The sequence below is a fragment of the Pagrus major genome, chromosome 19 (assembly GCF_040436345.1).
Source record: "Pagrus major chromosome 19, Pma_NU_1.0".
Classification (NCBI taxonomy): Eukaryota; Metazoa; Chordata; class Actinopteri; order Spariformes; family Sparidae; genus Pagrus; species Pagrus major.
The window spans coordinates 17,372,210-17,387,734 of NC_133233.1; the positions used below are offsets into that span (position 1 = coordinate 17,372,210).

At 41.6% G+C, this 15,525-nt stretch overlaps 1 protein-coding gene across 4 annotated transcripts in view; it reads left to right on the top strand.

The window, feature by feature from the left end:
* atp8a2 (ATPase phospholipid transporting 8A2) overlaps positions 1–15,525 on the top strand; it is a 49,766-nt gene that overhangs the window by 20,267 nt on the left and 13,974 nt on the right. For all 4 annotated transcript variants that reach the window (XM_073488266.1, XM_073488268.1, XM_073488270.1 and 1 more), the window contains 4 exons: positions 723–861; positions 1,791–1,855; positions 9,340–9,512; positions 15,026–15,209. In XM_073488266.1, coding sequence (XP_073344367.1) covers positions 723–861; positions 1,791–1,855; positions 9,340–9,512; positions 15,026–15,209 — 561 coding nt within the window. The remainder of the gene's footprint in view (positions 1–722; positions 862–1,790; positions 1,856–9,339; positions 9,513–15,025; positions 15,210–15,525) is intronic.

Genomic DNA, 15,525 nt, shown 5'->3' on the forward strand with positions numbered 1-15,525 from the left:
CTTTTAGCAGAATGTAAATGGATGACGTGGAAATCTTGTTGGTTGGTCAGAAGGTTAGCACTGAATGGGTTAAAACGTGAACGAAAGACTTCAGAGATTTCGGTTGAGAGGAAATTCAGAGGAGCAATGAACTGATAGGTGGGAAAACCGAGGATTTAGCATAGAGAGCCGAGGTGAGAAAAGTAAGTGAAGAGGGGAAAAAAAGAGGAAGCAGGAGGAGGAGGAGGGGAGCACAGACTGGGAGACCACAAGGGTAATTACCTGCACCAGCCTGCCAAAAGCCCCATAAAACTGGAGTCAACAACACAGTAGTGTTAACTTGTGTGTCTGTGCAAGTGTTTGTGTGTGCGTCCGAGTGTGTCTAATGAGGGTACACATGCATTTAAATGCTGAACAAATTAAAGCAAGGGGGGAAAAGGTAATGGGTTACTTTTTGGCTCGAAGACACAGAGTTGGTAGAGAGGCCCGAACTGAGCTGCTGCATCAACTGAACTGAACTCGCTGGCATCGTTCTCATCCTCAAATTAGACATGGATGATGTTCTGTGGAGAGAAAGAGCCCTCACATACAGGCTGGAGATGTCTGGCTGAATTTGTAGCCTAAATATGACTTTAACCAACTCTCCTGTTTTATGCCATATTTTGTCCTCACTTTTTTTTAAAATCTTACTTTTCTGGGGATTTCTGTCTCTGAAGCTGTCACGTCTTCTGTTCCACCAACAGAACTTAATGCTTTTGGGCGCCACAGCCATAGAGGATCGTCTCCAGGCTGGCGTGCCAGAGACCATCGCCACTCTGATGAGGGCTGACATCAAGATCTGGGTTCTCACTGGAGACAAGCAGGAGACTGCCATCAATATAGGTGAAAGCATTTAAGATAAAAACAGTGGACAAAATGTGATTTTAAATTGGAAAGTGAGCTCAGTGATGTAGGCAAATCCAGCAGTAATGTGGAATTCCCCTTATCACTGCAGCCTGATGTGCAGCCGAATAGGAAACTGTATGTATTGTGGAGTTAATTAAATCATGGCTAGAAGAATAGCTGGCCTTATGCACGCTGTGAAATGCCAGACATGTCTCCAATCTCGAAATGTTCTAGTGGCGAGTGGACACAAAAGCTGCACAGCAATCACATTAGTGCGGTTGGTTTGTCTTGGCAGTCATGAAGGAAGTTGGTGGCAGATGTCCACAAGACCTGAAAAACAACATTTTCTGAGTAAACACCTTCTTGCCAAGTTGGGACATCCTATGGCACTTTTCACACACCTTTATGTGACCGAACTGCGCACTATACCTGTATTAGTGTCAGAATTAGAGATGTTCCTACTGACTAATTCCCCTTTCATTCAAACATTCAGAAAACATCAAAATTGAGCCCAAACTAATCCAAGTATATATATATATATATATATATATATATATATATATATATATAACTAAATATATATATATATTAAATCTTAGACACAACAGTTAACGGATCCCATTTTTTATAAAGCAAGATTTTACTAGGAATATGATGACATTTCCATGCAAATTATGTCTGTAATTTAAATGTGTCCAGTGAAATATTAAATTCAGCAGACTAGTAATTGCATTACAGACCCAATAAAGATATTATGTTGTCTGGAGGCTGATGGAAGAGAATGGAGTCAGTTAGCTGTGTTCAAGAACGGAGCAGGATTTTGCGAATCCAGTCGTACATGAGACCAGTTTTTCACCTGTGTTTTGAGTTTGAGTAAATCTAATCTCCCTCCCACCCCCTCATCCACTACTTTCTACTCTCCTCAGGTTACTCCTGTCGCCTGGTGACACATGGCATGTCTCTCATCATCGTCAACGAAGACTCTCTGGATGTGAGTACAGCCTCCTCTTACTCCTTCTGACCTCCTTCGTCATCGCTTTGTACAGTATTGGGGATTTATGTGTGTTTTTGTGTGTGCACAGGAGGGAGGGCAGTTATGTGGTGGGGTCTTAAGCAGGTTACTGTGGGAACTAGGGTGTGGTCCACAGCCAGATTGGTGGGTGGGGCTCTTTGTGTGCTCACAGGTGCAGGTAATTAAAGTCTCTGGTGTCCCTTTGGAGAAAGGGATGAAAAGAGACAACCTGAACTATCACTTCTTTCCTTCTGTCTCTTTCACAACATTACACACAGTGCCCCGTGTTGTTGTACAGACTGTACATTCAGTCTAACTGTGTTCTTTCTGCTATTTAGAGTGAGATCTTAGACATTCTGTATGTCCAGATTCGATTTCTACCCCAGTTATGTGTTCTTTGCATTCAGGTTTCATGTGTGACCGCTTAGCTTAAGTGGCTTGATTACTGTCATGTGTGTCTGTATCCGTCTGTCTCTTTCACACACTCCCCAAAGGCCACATGTGTGCTCACGCTCAAACGTGTACACACTCACACACACACAATCACAGTGTGTTCCCTTTTACAGTTTGTTTATATGCGAGACTGGGGGGATTATGCCTCATAAATTTTAAGCGTCTGCACTGTGTGTGTGTGTGTGCTTGTGTATGTTTGTTTATGGGTTTTGTGTGTGAGTGCAGTGTTTGTGGGCCTAAAGTGTGTGTTAAACTTTGATGGAGAGACATCTATGTTTACATTCATAATTTTCTTGCTTTTGTAAGTCATGGTAGATGGTGGGTGTTTTGAACAGCCTTTAGAGTGATTTTATTAGCCGTTAGCATGATCAACATAAAGACCTCTGTTTGGTTAAAATTGCATCCAATTGGAATCCCATGCGAAAAGATTTTAAAGTTGGTCACGATTTTAAGTTTAATTGCACTACTTCACACCTATAATCACTTTGCTTCCCCGTATTGTGCCAATTTCTAGTAAAAGAAATAGTTGTGATGTCTTATTAACATGGAAATGGTGTCTGGAAGCTCCCAGACTTTGGGAACTACTGGTCAAAAGCCAGACAGCGTGCAAGGCCACTTAGACACTGAGTAAATTCAGTTAGACAGGGTGAACATTTAATGTAAGGGTAATAAAGGTACTTTAGTATTGCCTATACATTTAGTGCAAGAGGGTGGAAGTGAATGCAGTTAGCCCTATAAGTGGATCGTTTTTAATACAGTTTGGAAGATTCTGTTAGCAGCCTGTCCACCTTGTTTGATCGCATACTGTACTGTTCCAGTAAACAGTTCAAAGTGTGATTGCCGGCCAGTCAATATAGCCCGGGTCGGAAGATGAAACATTTGGCTCGGATAACATCTGATAACATTAAAAAAAGTTTATGCCATGCTCTTATTGCTTATACATAGTTGAGATTCTTGTCTATAAGCTTTAATTGCAGCCATAGGGAATGTTACGCCTGTCGTCCCTGAAGAAACTCCCCCAGGAGATTAAACGTAGATGTACAGTAGGTAGGTCCAATAGCACATAAGAGAAGAGCTTTTGTTATCAGAAGGTTTGTGTATTTTTCTGCACCTACACGCCAGAAAAGAAAACATCTCTTTTACAGCTGAATGACTTGTAATGAGGCAGGATGTACTGTAGCAGTGAAGGATTTAGATCATTGCTGAGAGGTGCTGTCTAAAGACGGGGCAGTATAAACAAAAAAGCTGTGGCAGGAAATGGTGAGTGAAGTGGCTGAGCTGATCAAGTGAAAATTTTTTGAAAGGACGCATTTTTGTCTTTCTATCATCTTAGGTCGAATGAAAATTAATGGCTACTATAACTAAGAAAAATTCCCTGGCCTAAACCCACAGAATATTTTTAGAGGAGAAAGACTACAAAATTGAATCAACACTCACTATGATTTCAATTATTCTTAATATGATTTTGTGTGCTGCAGTTTTAAAAGCTCCTCATGCCAAATGGAGACAGACTTTCCATTCAGTACACTCCATTTAGCAGCAACTTTAAACAACTCAGTGCAGTAGGGAATCCATCTTTCATCTTGACCTTAATACACAGTGATGGCAATCGGCCCCCCTGCTGATGTGTCCTTGAGCAAGTTTTTGAATCTGCACAAGCTTCAGGAGGTGTGTTATTATTGTTGAAGAGGTGTAAGATTAGATGTGTTTTTATAGTTCAAAGAGTTCCTTAGTGAAGTGGTTGTACTAATGCATTTCTATAAAGCACACAGAGAGAAAGGAAAGTTGAGAGGGACAGCTGTTTGACATGAAACATAAACCATGAGTCACGGGTTGAATTTTTTTCATGTGACGAGTGTATGATCTACACTATGCATTAGAGCCTGGGGTGCAAATATGAGGCAGAATAAACAACGTGACAAACAAAGGCCAGTTAAAAATGGAATAATGAACACTGATTCACATCCCCTTATACACAATCATGATATGAGACAATCAGATATTTGTCAGATCAGTTAATCAATATCCTCTTCCTCATAAACACTATATCAGTGACTCGACTTGACATTTGTTCTTATGGGTGTAAAAGAAGAAACATTCTCTCTCGTGTGTGAATGTAGAGGGCTCTGGTGTCACAGTCATGCCTGTCGACAACTTCAGAGAGCTCAGTTTGTGAGCGGTGGTCGGCATGGATGAAAGCGACACTGTCTTCAGTGCGACACTTATCTTGCGCTTAAAATAGCTTGCACTGGCTCAGCTTCTTCATGCATGTGGGCCTGTGTGAAAGAGCAACCTGCACGTGAGCGAAAACAGAACCCACTTATCAAAATCACACCTAGGAGTTGACCTCTTGCCCCTGTTTTTAAAAATTTGTCCCCACTTTTCGTTCTCTCTATCGCACCCAGTGTGAAGTTTGCTCTGTGCAGTGGATCCTGCCAGTCTTGGCAGCAGATGCAACCCCCCCCTGAGCCTCCCCTCCCCTGCCAAGCCCATTCTCCGCTTCATGTCTCCTTCACACTACTACCTCCACATCTGTCAGCACTCTCTCTATGCACAGGAAGCGACTTCACAGGAAAAATGTGTGCCTGTGTGTTAGAGGGAGAGCAGGAACAAGCATCAAAATATGTGTGTTTATCCCAGTGGAAACGCAGAAGTGTGTTTGCAAAAAAATCAGGGGAAGTGTTTATTATGCTTCATGTTGGAGACGAACAATCTGGATAGAGAAAGAAGAAAAGAGGGAGATTTTGCTGAGCCATGTGAGGGCGATGAACGAGTGGTAATGAGATCTCCTTTTGGTGCTCCTCCTCATCAAAACAAACCCTGCGAGCAATGCCTCCTGGGTAAACGGTTTGCGACCGCCGAAGCTGTGACAAGCACCATCTGTCACCTTCAGATCACATGCCACACACAGACTGACACAAGTCTTTGCCCTGTCTCCTTCTGTTTAGTCAATACTTAAGGAAACACAAGCGTACAAATGTAAAGTCTGCTTTCTGTCTTCTGTCTTCTTAAATCACGAACACATACTCTGTTTATCCTAGATGCAGTGGCATGAGATGATCACCCTGATCAACTTGATAGTTCTGAATATACATTACATCTAACTTTCCCACAATCCCCCTCTCCCCGTCATGCTGCCCGCAGTACAACCCTTAAACAAACAGCATCTCTCTTCTGCTCATTAATCATCTTTAGGCACACACATGCGCACACACATGCAATCACATTTTTTAGTGCCTCAACTTGCTCTATTGTTCTGGCATTTTTCAATTTTTATTAGTTTTTTACACATAAGGCCTCCCACTGTTGAGTCCACATGTCTGTCTGTGTCTATTTTTTTGGTCAACGGTGTGTGTGTGCATGTGTGCGTATGTGTGTGTTTCTGGCTCCGGCAGCAGAGGATGTGGGTGTTTGCACAGATGCACAGTCAGATAATTAAACGGTATATTAAATCTCACTGGTGACAGAATCTGCACTTCAGATATGAGCGTGTCTTTCTCCGCCTTCTTTCACCCTGAGCAGCTCTTTCTCTTTTCGTCCCCCCCCCCCCCCCCCCCCCCGAGTCTGGTTCACACTCCCTGTCCCTCATCGGTCTCCTTTTCTTGGTACCCTTCCTCATTTATCTCGCTTAGTGCTTGTTTTGTATATTTTAAACCTTGGCTATGTACATTTGTTAGAATGGCACTAGCGATTGAGCGCTCTTTGAAAAGAGAGGGTGGTCTGGATCAGATCAAAATTTGGCTTTCCCCATCCTCAGTTTGTACATTTATACTGTATATAGATAGGTATCTGTGTGTGTGGGTGTGTGTTTGTTCTTATACGTTTTATGGTAAAATATGCAATAAGAGAAGGCGACCTGCTGTATCTCAAACCGCCCCCATGCCCTGCCTATTTTGTGATCCAAATATAAACCTGATAAAATTCCAAGCAGAAGGGCCTGTGAACATGGTTTACAAAGTCTGTGTGTGTGTGTGTGTGTGTGTGTGTGTGTGTGTGTGTGTGTGTGTGTGTGTGTGTGTGTGTGTGTGTGTGTTAGTGTTTCTGCCCTCTTCAAGCTCAGATGCATATGAAAAATAAACATTTAGTTTGGAACACAAAAATGCCTGCTAATGAGATCTGTCATATCGCAACTGGTGCAATCAAAGAATTAAGCATTTTTTTCCTCTGAGGTCTCCAAAAATAGCAGGTAATTTAGCGTGAGAAAGAGGAAAGTTACAAAGTAATGGATTTTTCTTTTGGCTTAATGTTTGTACACTTTGAGAAAGTGTTAACAGATCATAGTGGACCTTTTGTAAGCTGTTTCTTTTCATGTAGAGTCGGCATTCTTTGTCATGAGGATACACTTAGGTCTGGACTCGCTGTACTCTACTAAGTAGCTGACTGTTAGCTTTAAGCACTGACTAGTGTTTGTACCTTCGTAACCTTTTTAATCTTCTACTGCTCCCTGCAGACTTAGTCTGGTTATTATCCCCGGCTATCTTAGCTGCCGCTAATGCATTGACTGGACCTGCTGTGACAAGTCGCTGTGGTGTATTAGCACCTCACTGCTAGGCTGGTGATCTGTTTGCATTCACTTGAGGCCTCACTAATGTGTGCAACCCTCTCGTTTAGTGGCTTATGTAATGTGACAATTACAAAAGTTCATCATCTAAACAAATCAGTGTGATATTTGAGGCTGTCCTCTCTCACACCTGCTCATATCATGTTGGAAAGCTTCACAGAATCAAGCCCCATGCAGAAAGTTCTGCAAGACTGTGAGCACCAACACCCACCACTTATGTGTTGTTTACTTTGTGTGATGCTGCTGAAGCTTGAAGTGAAGCTGAAGTTTGTGTCCATTCCTCTGTGATGAGGTCAGGACAAGGTGGAGGAAAAAAGGAGGTTTTGTCAGACTTCTCATGTGTGACACATGTGCACTCACACACAACCCCTGTGCACTTACATGCAAACAGACACACTCAAACATGCATACACGTGTTTCAATCCTCTGTAAAAACACATGCACATCACACACACACATAGACAGTTTGAGTTTCAGAACTCTGACAACCTGTAATCTCCTTTAATCCTTTCATTATGTTTTTGTTTTCCTTTGCCCTGTTTGGGGGAAAAGGTGAATGCAAACAGGAATTCCGGCATACAAAGAAAAACACACAGCCCCAGGCTGAGAAAACAAGAGCAGGGAATTTTTGGAAGAGGAGGGACACTTGTGTGTGGACACATGTGTGCATCGCTATTTGGCAAGAAGAAGAGAGGCTGCATTGTTCGTATTGTATTACATACATGTATACGTGAGCGTGTGTGCTCGCTGTGTTGTCTCGTGCACATGCTGATTGGTTGACAGAGGGGTCGTCTCTCTGCGGGTCACTGGCCTCTCAGGTCTGATGGCCGCCAACAACCCACTGTGAGAGACTGTGTAGATTCCTGACAACGCCAAATTTTGAAATGTTTGCACTTTTGTATCTATTATTTAGTCTCGTGTAGCAGATAACTATGTGGTTAGTTGCATTTCCCATGTTTCCACAAACAGTTCCTGTTATGGGGCATTTCAGTTTGCATCCTTCCTTGTTTATTATGTGTATAAGCAGAATTCCACATGTACAACTAACAAAATTGTCCCTAGATAGACAGTTATTGAGATGTTTTTCTACAGTTTTGGACAGTACTTGATGGATAAAACATTCTTGTTCCATCTGTTTCATGTTGGAGGGATTCAAAGAGGCTTTAACCTGAATTCACCTGGCGATCTTTTTAATGTAAAGAGCAGTAAAAAGTATGTCAGACCTAGAAGTTAAAAGTGAAAGCTAAAAGTAGTTACTTTCTTTTTTTCATTTCTTATTAGATAATCAACTGAACTTCTATTTAACATCTCAAAGGTACAAATGGACCACACAAGGCAAACATGGTGCATATTGAACCATGAAATGCTATAAAACAATGTTAATAACCTATAACATTGGGATCCCATGGAAATCATGATTTCAGTTAGTGGAAATTAAGAACTCAGGTGTGTGTGTGTGTGTGTGTGTGTGTGTGTGTGTGTGTGTGTGTGTGTGTGTGTGTGTGTGTGTGTGTGTGAGTGTGAGTGTGTCGGTGTGTCGGTGTGTGGGCCTGACTGGTAGCATGTAGCGTGCCTGCTCCTCCACATGGAATTCATTACGACGCTGTGGGATGTTTATTTTCTCTATTAATCCCTGTTCCTCTATTATCAAGAGCTCCATCAAAACTGCCCCAAACTACTGCCCGGCAGGCAAGCTGGCGTTCAAACAAACCAATAGACAAACACACACATACACGCACACACACACGCTTTAACACGCTGTTAAAAATGAATGATGCATTTTAGTCCAGCTCATTTATCTTTTTTCCCCTCTTTCCTCGTAGTGTGTGTCTCTTTTGCATATTTTCACCCTCTGTGGTGTGCTGTTGCTGTGTGAAGTAAAGATTTAAGATTTCATGACATGGTTCAACATGTCCCCAGGACCTCGCAGCAATAGTGTGTTGGTTGATGTCTAGGGCCACTGTGAACTTTATGTTGGCATTCTTAATTGTTTAGTGTACACAGGAGCAAATTCTTTCCCCCAGATGAAAGCAGCCTGTGCAACCAGGAGCACATGTCTCCCATTCACTGCCAGTGGTTTTGACCTTTCAACAAATTGGTCTGTGTGTTTTGATGTGTGTGATTTGTATTTTCACCACTTTGTGAGGCCACAATGTCACCACAAAAACATTAAACCTGAAAATGTGGTCACTTGAAAGGACCGCTGCCAGATCTCAGAAGAAAAAGATTTTTAAGTGAGACTTAGAGTTATGATTGGTTTGGGTGCAGATTAGGATTTAAGACTGTCGCCAATTAGTGGTGAAGTTCAGGGTTAGACTGTACATCCTTATGAGCAGTGATGTGTTCGTGTGTATGTTGCTGACTTGACACATAGACAAGATGATGGAGATTTAAAAGAAGATTTAAGAAAAATGCTAACCATTCTCTTTGTGTCTTTGTGTCCTTGCAGGCTACTCGTGCCACACTGACAGCTCACTGTTCATCCCTGGGCGACTCTTTGAGGAAGGAAAATGAGCTGGCACTGATCATTGATGGTCAGACACTGAAATATGCACTGTCCTTCGAGCTCCGCCAGGCTTTCCTTGACTTGGCGTTGTCCTGCAAGGCTGTCATCTGCTGCCGGTAGGGAAGACTTATTCATCACACGTATACACATGCATAAGCAAACATTGGGGTTATTCCAGAGTATCTGTATAGGTCTGGAATTCTGAAGTTAGTGCTTAAATTGTTAGTGCTTTATTTGTCTTGAGAGTTCAGCTTACATTCAGCTTCTGACTTACAGAAAATGGTTGCAAGATATACTGTAAATCAAAATTTGTCTGTGGTGCAGCTGATGGAATAATTAGTGGATAGGAAATCACAATTTGTGTTGGTCATCCAATATGAATTCCCTTCTGTTAAAACATGGCATGGAGAATACTTGGTGCCCATAAAAGGAGTATGAAAGGAGAAAGTCCCCGAGTGTGGACAGTCTTTTGACCAAAAACCGCAACAAATCAGTCTGCAACAAAGTCTAGACAAACTCTGGAATTTTAATTTGTCAGAATGACAAGCATCCTGTGTTAAATAAAAAAAAACAAAAAAACATTTACAATTTCACTGCATCGCTGTGCTGTTGTGGGCAAACCTCCATGTACGAAGAGAGACAGATAGGTTGTCAGCGCACTGAAATTTGAACAGTCTTTCTTTAACAAACTCTTGTTTGTTAGCTGCTTTTTTTCCTGCACATGTATGTTTTGCCCACAAATGGTCTTCCTCAGGTAAAGGTGAGGATATGAGGTGTGATGACACATTAAACATTAAAATTAATCCTGATTAGTGTGAAATGCTTGATTAAGTGTTGATAGGAGATGGTGGGTGAGAGTGGGTATCATTGTGATTTAAATCCCCAAACTACTCCTTTAATTAAGTAAGCCATTCACCAACTGGAGAAAGAAAAAATCCATAATCACACACAGATAAATTCTGTCTCTGTTGTGTGCATGGTAAATAGTGAGTGTGTCAGTGTGTGTGTTCATGCACAGGCCTGTATACCTGTGTCTGTGTGTTCGTAAAGGTTGTCGGTCGCCTACGGTCAGCAAATGAACAAGGATGATAAAAGCTTGTTCTCCTGCACAGCAGGAGTAATTTAATACAGTACACTGGATGGAAATGTCAAAGCCATGACTCACTGACTGCTGGTACCCCTGGAATTGGCACCAACACATACACACACATACACACACCCACACAGACATAGCCATTATACATTTCCATTCATACAAGGTGCACTTTGTTCATACAATGTTTACTGCACGTTCCCTTTTTTGGTCATGCTCCACTCCACACCAGCTGTGATGTTTAACAAAAGAGTTTCCACTCGTCTTTTGTCTCTGTGTGTAAAAATGTGTGTGTGTGTGTGTGTGTGTGTGTGTGTGTGCATGTGTGTGTGTGTGTGTGTGTGTGCATTTGTGTGTGTGCGTGTGTGCATGTGTGTGCAGCCAGGAGGGAAGTAATTGACTCTCCCTTGCATATCCAGGCCATATCCGGACTCTGCAAACAGCCTCTAGCTTCCTTTCCTCTCTCCTTCACTCCATCCCTCTCTCCTTCCCCACTCCCTCCTCCCCTCAGTATCTCTCTTGCTAACCTGGTGAGGGCTGGGTATCGAACATCCATGATTTAATTGGCAAGGCCAAAATGTGTCCATAGAACCAAAAATTGAAAACATGAACAGTATTGAAGTTGGCATTAAATATCTTGGCCTATTCATAGTTCCTGGTTTAAATCAAATTTTAGCCAGTTTAAAATAATGTGCAAAAGAGCAAACTTCAGGTAATTGAGTTTAAAGGAGCAGAAATATTTGGAGTTGTCATGGAAAGTCTTTTATAAGTTACATGGACGTCATCAGTACATACTATACTGTACTTCTGTTCCTCTATGCATGAGTATCTGAAGTTTTCTCTTTTGCATATGTTTCAACCCTTTTTCTTACTGTAGTTTGGTGAGGGCAGCCCTAGATTTACCCAGTCAGCATAACACTTTCTTTTTGGATTTGCCAGTTTAAGATCATATTAAATGAGTGTTTAGTTCTTGTACATGTGCATATATTTAGATAATATTCAATATTTGAGAAATGTGTCTAAAAAAGGCTTTTTAAAAAAAATATATTTATCAATCAAAGAAATGAAGGGAAAAATGTACCGACTCTGGTAGATAGTAGGTCAGTAGTTCACAACCATTTTGGGTCTATGAACCTTTAATTCCAAACATTGTCTCATTACAAGCTACATTCAGGATTTCTGTACACTTCAACTAAAGAGTTTAGCTGCTCGGCCCCTTTAATTGTATAACTCTGTGTCCCTGAGTCCCTGTGAGATAAAACTATCCAGGATTTTTTTTTAAAAAAGAAGAAAGATCAGAGAAGTTACAGAATTAGTTTTTTGTTCTTTCCGTCACCTGTAATCATCTCCTGATGTCTTGGGAGGTCCCGGAGGTCCTGAATTGCCGCTGTAGGTGATTCCTGTTGTGCGTATATGTTTACTCATCCAGGACATGACACTGTTAATAAGGTGTCTGTACATAATGAGCTTTAACTTTAATGTAAAGAGGTGCCTGTGAGATAATGTCTCACCTACTGTGTGTGTGTGTGTGTGTGTGTGTGTGTGTGTGTGTGTGTGTGTGTGTGTGTGATGTTTCACAGTTTGGGAATGTGTGCCTGTGTGTCTCAGGGGCGGTAGAGTCGGCGTGCACTCGTACGCATGGCTTCCTGACTTCACTGCGCGTTTGTTTATCGGAGGACTTAGTGGCTGCTTATTTTCTGCTCAGTTCCACCGTGAAGAGCACTGGGAGCCTTTCATCTCTCCAACGCCACTTTACACAATCCCAGACACTGTTAGCTGTGTTTAGAGGAAAGGTAGAGTGAGACAGGGAGAGAGATAAAGGGAGATTTGTGATCAGAGGCCGAGAAACGTACAGATAGACACACTCACACACACTTCAGACGCAGGAACAGGAAAAACAAAGAGCAGAGGTTGATCCCATCCTTTAGCAGCGACTACAGAGGCAAAGACTCTCTGAGGTTTTCCACTGGAAACATCCTCTGGTGTGTGTTGGAGGTTTGTGTGTTTCTGTGCATGTGTGTAAATTTGTGTGTTTTTGCACGCTCATAAGTATGAATACTAAGCAGACCACCCGGCTTTGTGATTTCAGCTTGACCGCGACATGATTCTTTTTACATATTCATGGAAGATAGTCCATCTTTATGACTCCAGGGCTGCAGCTGTGTGTGTGTGTGTGTGTGTGTGTGTGTGTGTGTGTGTGTGTGTGTGTGTGTGTGTGTGTGTGCGTGCGTGTGCGTGCGCGTGTGTGTGCGTGCGCGAGCGTGAAGGGTCATGTCTGTTCACTATTTAATTATATAATATATTTATCAAAGCATTATATTGTATTCTGTTTGCATGTGATTGCTCATGCAGCTGCACATAATTTAATTTTGTAATATCATTATCAGAGCGCTGACGAACATAGTGGGAATTTAGTGCAGAACCTAAGAGTAAGAGCTGTATTTAAAACACACACACAGAAGCAGTCATTGTGAAACGGTCTTTACAGGAACTGTTTGAAGTATTGGAGTGGATAATCCAGTGTTAACACTCAAATTACAATCACCTAATACATCACTGAGGCTCAGGAAATTACTATATCACCTGGGAAATGTAAAGTAAATATTTAATATCTGGATTTGGGTTAATCTCTATTAATCCAATAGGCAAATGGCCTACTGTACCTCCAGATATCCTAGCTTTAATGTAATATTCTTTTTGTCTCATACTGCACATAAACCACTACAGTTGTAGAGTCATCTACTGTTGGAAATATAACCTATATTATACAAGTTTAATCTCAGTCCTGGTATCACTTTTCTCCCCTGTCTCCGCCTTAGATATATTTGTTTTCACTGTACAGGTTGCAGGTAGTAAGAACAGACTCACTTAAACTGTGCACATGTGAATGACGGGCAGTAGGAACGCCTCTTCATACAAAGAATGTTCTGAAAACAGAGATGAAGACGAATTCAAGCCTAGTCATTGGCTCCAGAATGCAGGTTTTGAGAACGTAAACACAGTGTGAGGGGTTGGATTATTCTCACACAAGCACCTCCTGAGATCCCTACCAGTAAAACACGATCATTCCCTTATATATTTTTCTAAAAAAAACATTATCCAGGGCCAAACTTTGAAATAAGATAAGACATATTTTATTTTTCCCCAATTAAAAAATGTTGCCTGCTGCATACAGCTACAATCAAGTTAAAGCACAATAAGTAACTGACAAGAGAGTCAAGTGATATCAAAGACAGTAGTACCCGAAACAAAATAATAAGTTGCATAAACTAAAATAAAAAGATGTGAAATATTGTACATGCCCTGAAAGGTTTAAAAGGACAGGAATAAGTATTTACAACTACACAAATAAAGACTGATATACATATGCATGTGAGAAGCAAGATCATATATATAAAAAAAAACCTCTTCTCTCACCACTACGTCCCAAAATTAACACTGTGATCCATTAAAGCCTCCAGAGCAGCTACTAAATGGACCTTGAGGTGCTGTTTTCAAGATCAGAAAGGAACTGTCAAGATCATTTTTTAAGTCCTTAAAGTCCTTAAAATGCTCAGAAAAAATGAGAACTTGCAAAAATGCCAGGACAACTGCATTGGCAAGCTCCCTCTGCTGAGGAATACCATGTGATATGATCAAAAGCCACTAACACGATCTTGTGGGGAGATTGTCAAGAATGAACTTGAAAGAAGTGTTTTTCTTAGAATTGTTATGAAGGAAATGAAGAAAATGGCTCCTTTCATAAATTAAAAACATTATAAAAGCAAGCGAAACCTGCAAGAGACCGTCCCCTACCATTTTTGTTTATTTTTTTATTTCTAGTACACATCAGTTTTTCCATGGCAGATAGTGGAAGAAATTAAGGATTGATTGAAAAAGAACACACACAAACCACTTCGGTAAAGCCAAACAGAAAACCAATACAATAGAGGGCTGTGGTCTCATTTGTCTGCAGATACAGCACATGGCACCATAAAATGAAAAAAGAAATATCCACAGTACTTCTGCAGAACACCTAACTATCGTCTCTCAGCGGCCCTGAGGGAAACGTCTGTAATCGAGCCTCCCTGGGTCCTTCATTGTCATTGAAGAGACAGAACCGGTTATGAACAGGAGGATCAGTGATACAGGTCAAGAGGGTGGAGTACCACTGGAAGCTCCCTAAACACACACATACACACTCTCTCCGAGGCATAAGCACACACATATATAAAAACATCAAACATAAGCTACCCACGTCTTATTAGCAGAACAGTGAATCATTGTTTCCTAATACCCGGTGTAGAGCAGTAAACACAGTGTGTGTGTTTGCCAGCCTCTCATCCATCTCTTTCGTTTTCCCTTTCAACTGTTTCCCACCCTTTCAGGCTTTATTGGTCTTTCCTAATTGCTGGCATCTTTGTTTTTTCCCCCTCTATATCTAAAACAGTGTTGTTTTATCTTCCAGCCTCACCATCTCTGATTTCCTAATGGTACAGACAGCTGTGTACACTCCAAAAATATTAATCCATCTTTCTCTTTGTACTGTTTCTGCAGAGTGTCTCCGCTGCAGAAGTCAGAGATTGTGGACATGGTGAAGAAACACGTGAAGGCCATCACACTAGCGATTGGCGACGGTGCAAACGACGTGGGCATGATTCAGACGGCTCACGTTGGAGTGGGGATCAGTGGCAACGAGGGCATGCAGGCCACCAACTCTTCTGACTACTCTATAGCACAGGTGGGATGCCGACATAATATGGAGACATGCTGCAGACAGCCTTGGCAAGGGTCACACAGATATATTACATGAATATAGATAATGCATTCATGCTTGGTTGTCCAGCCTGTTAAAGTGTCCTGAGGCAAGACACAGAATCTGTACCTGCTCAGTGTTGAGATGATCCTGATCTTTGACCTCCCTGGAGGGGGACAACTGAAAAGAGAATTCACTTGGAGGGGTCACTCATGTATCATGTTTTCAGTACAAACAAACGGCTCATCATGAGTGTTTATATTCTTACAATAAAAGAAAGGTCCTTCTCATGTTCCTTTTC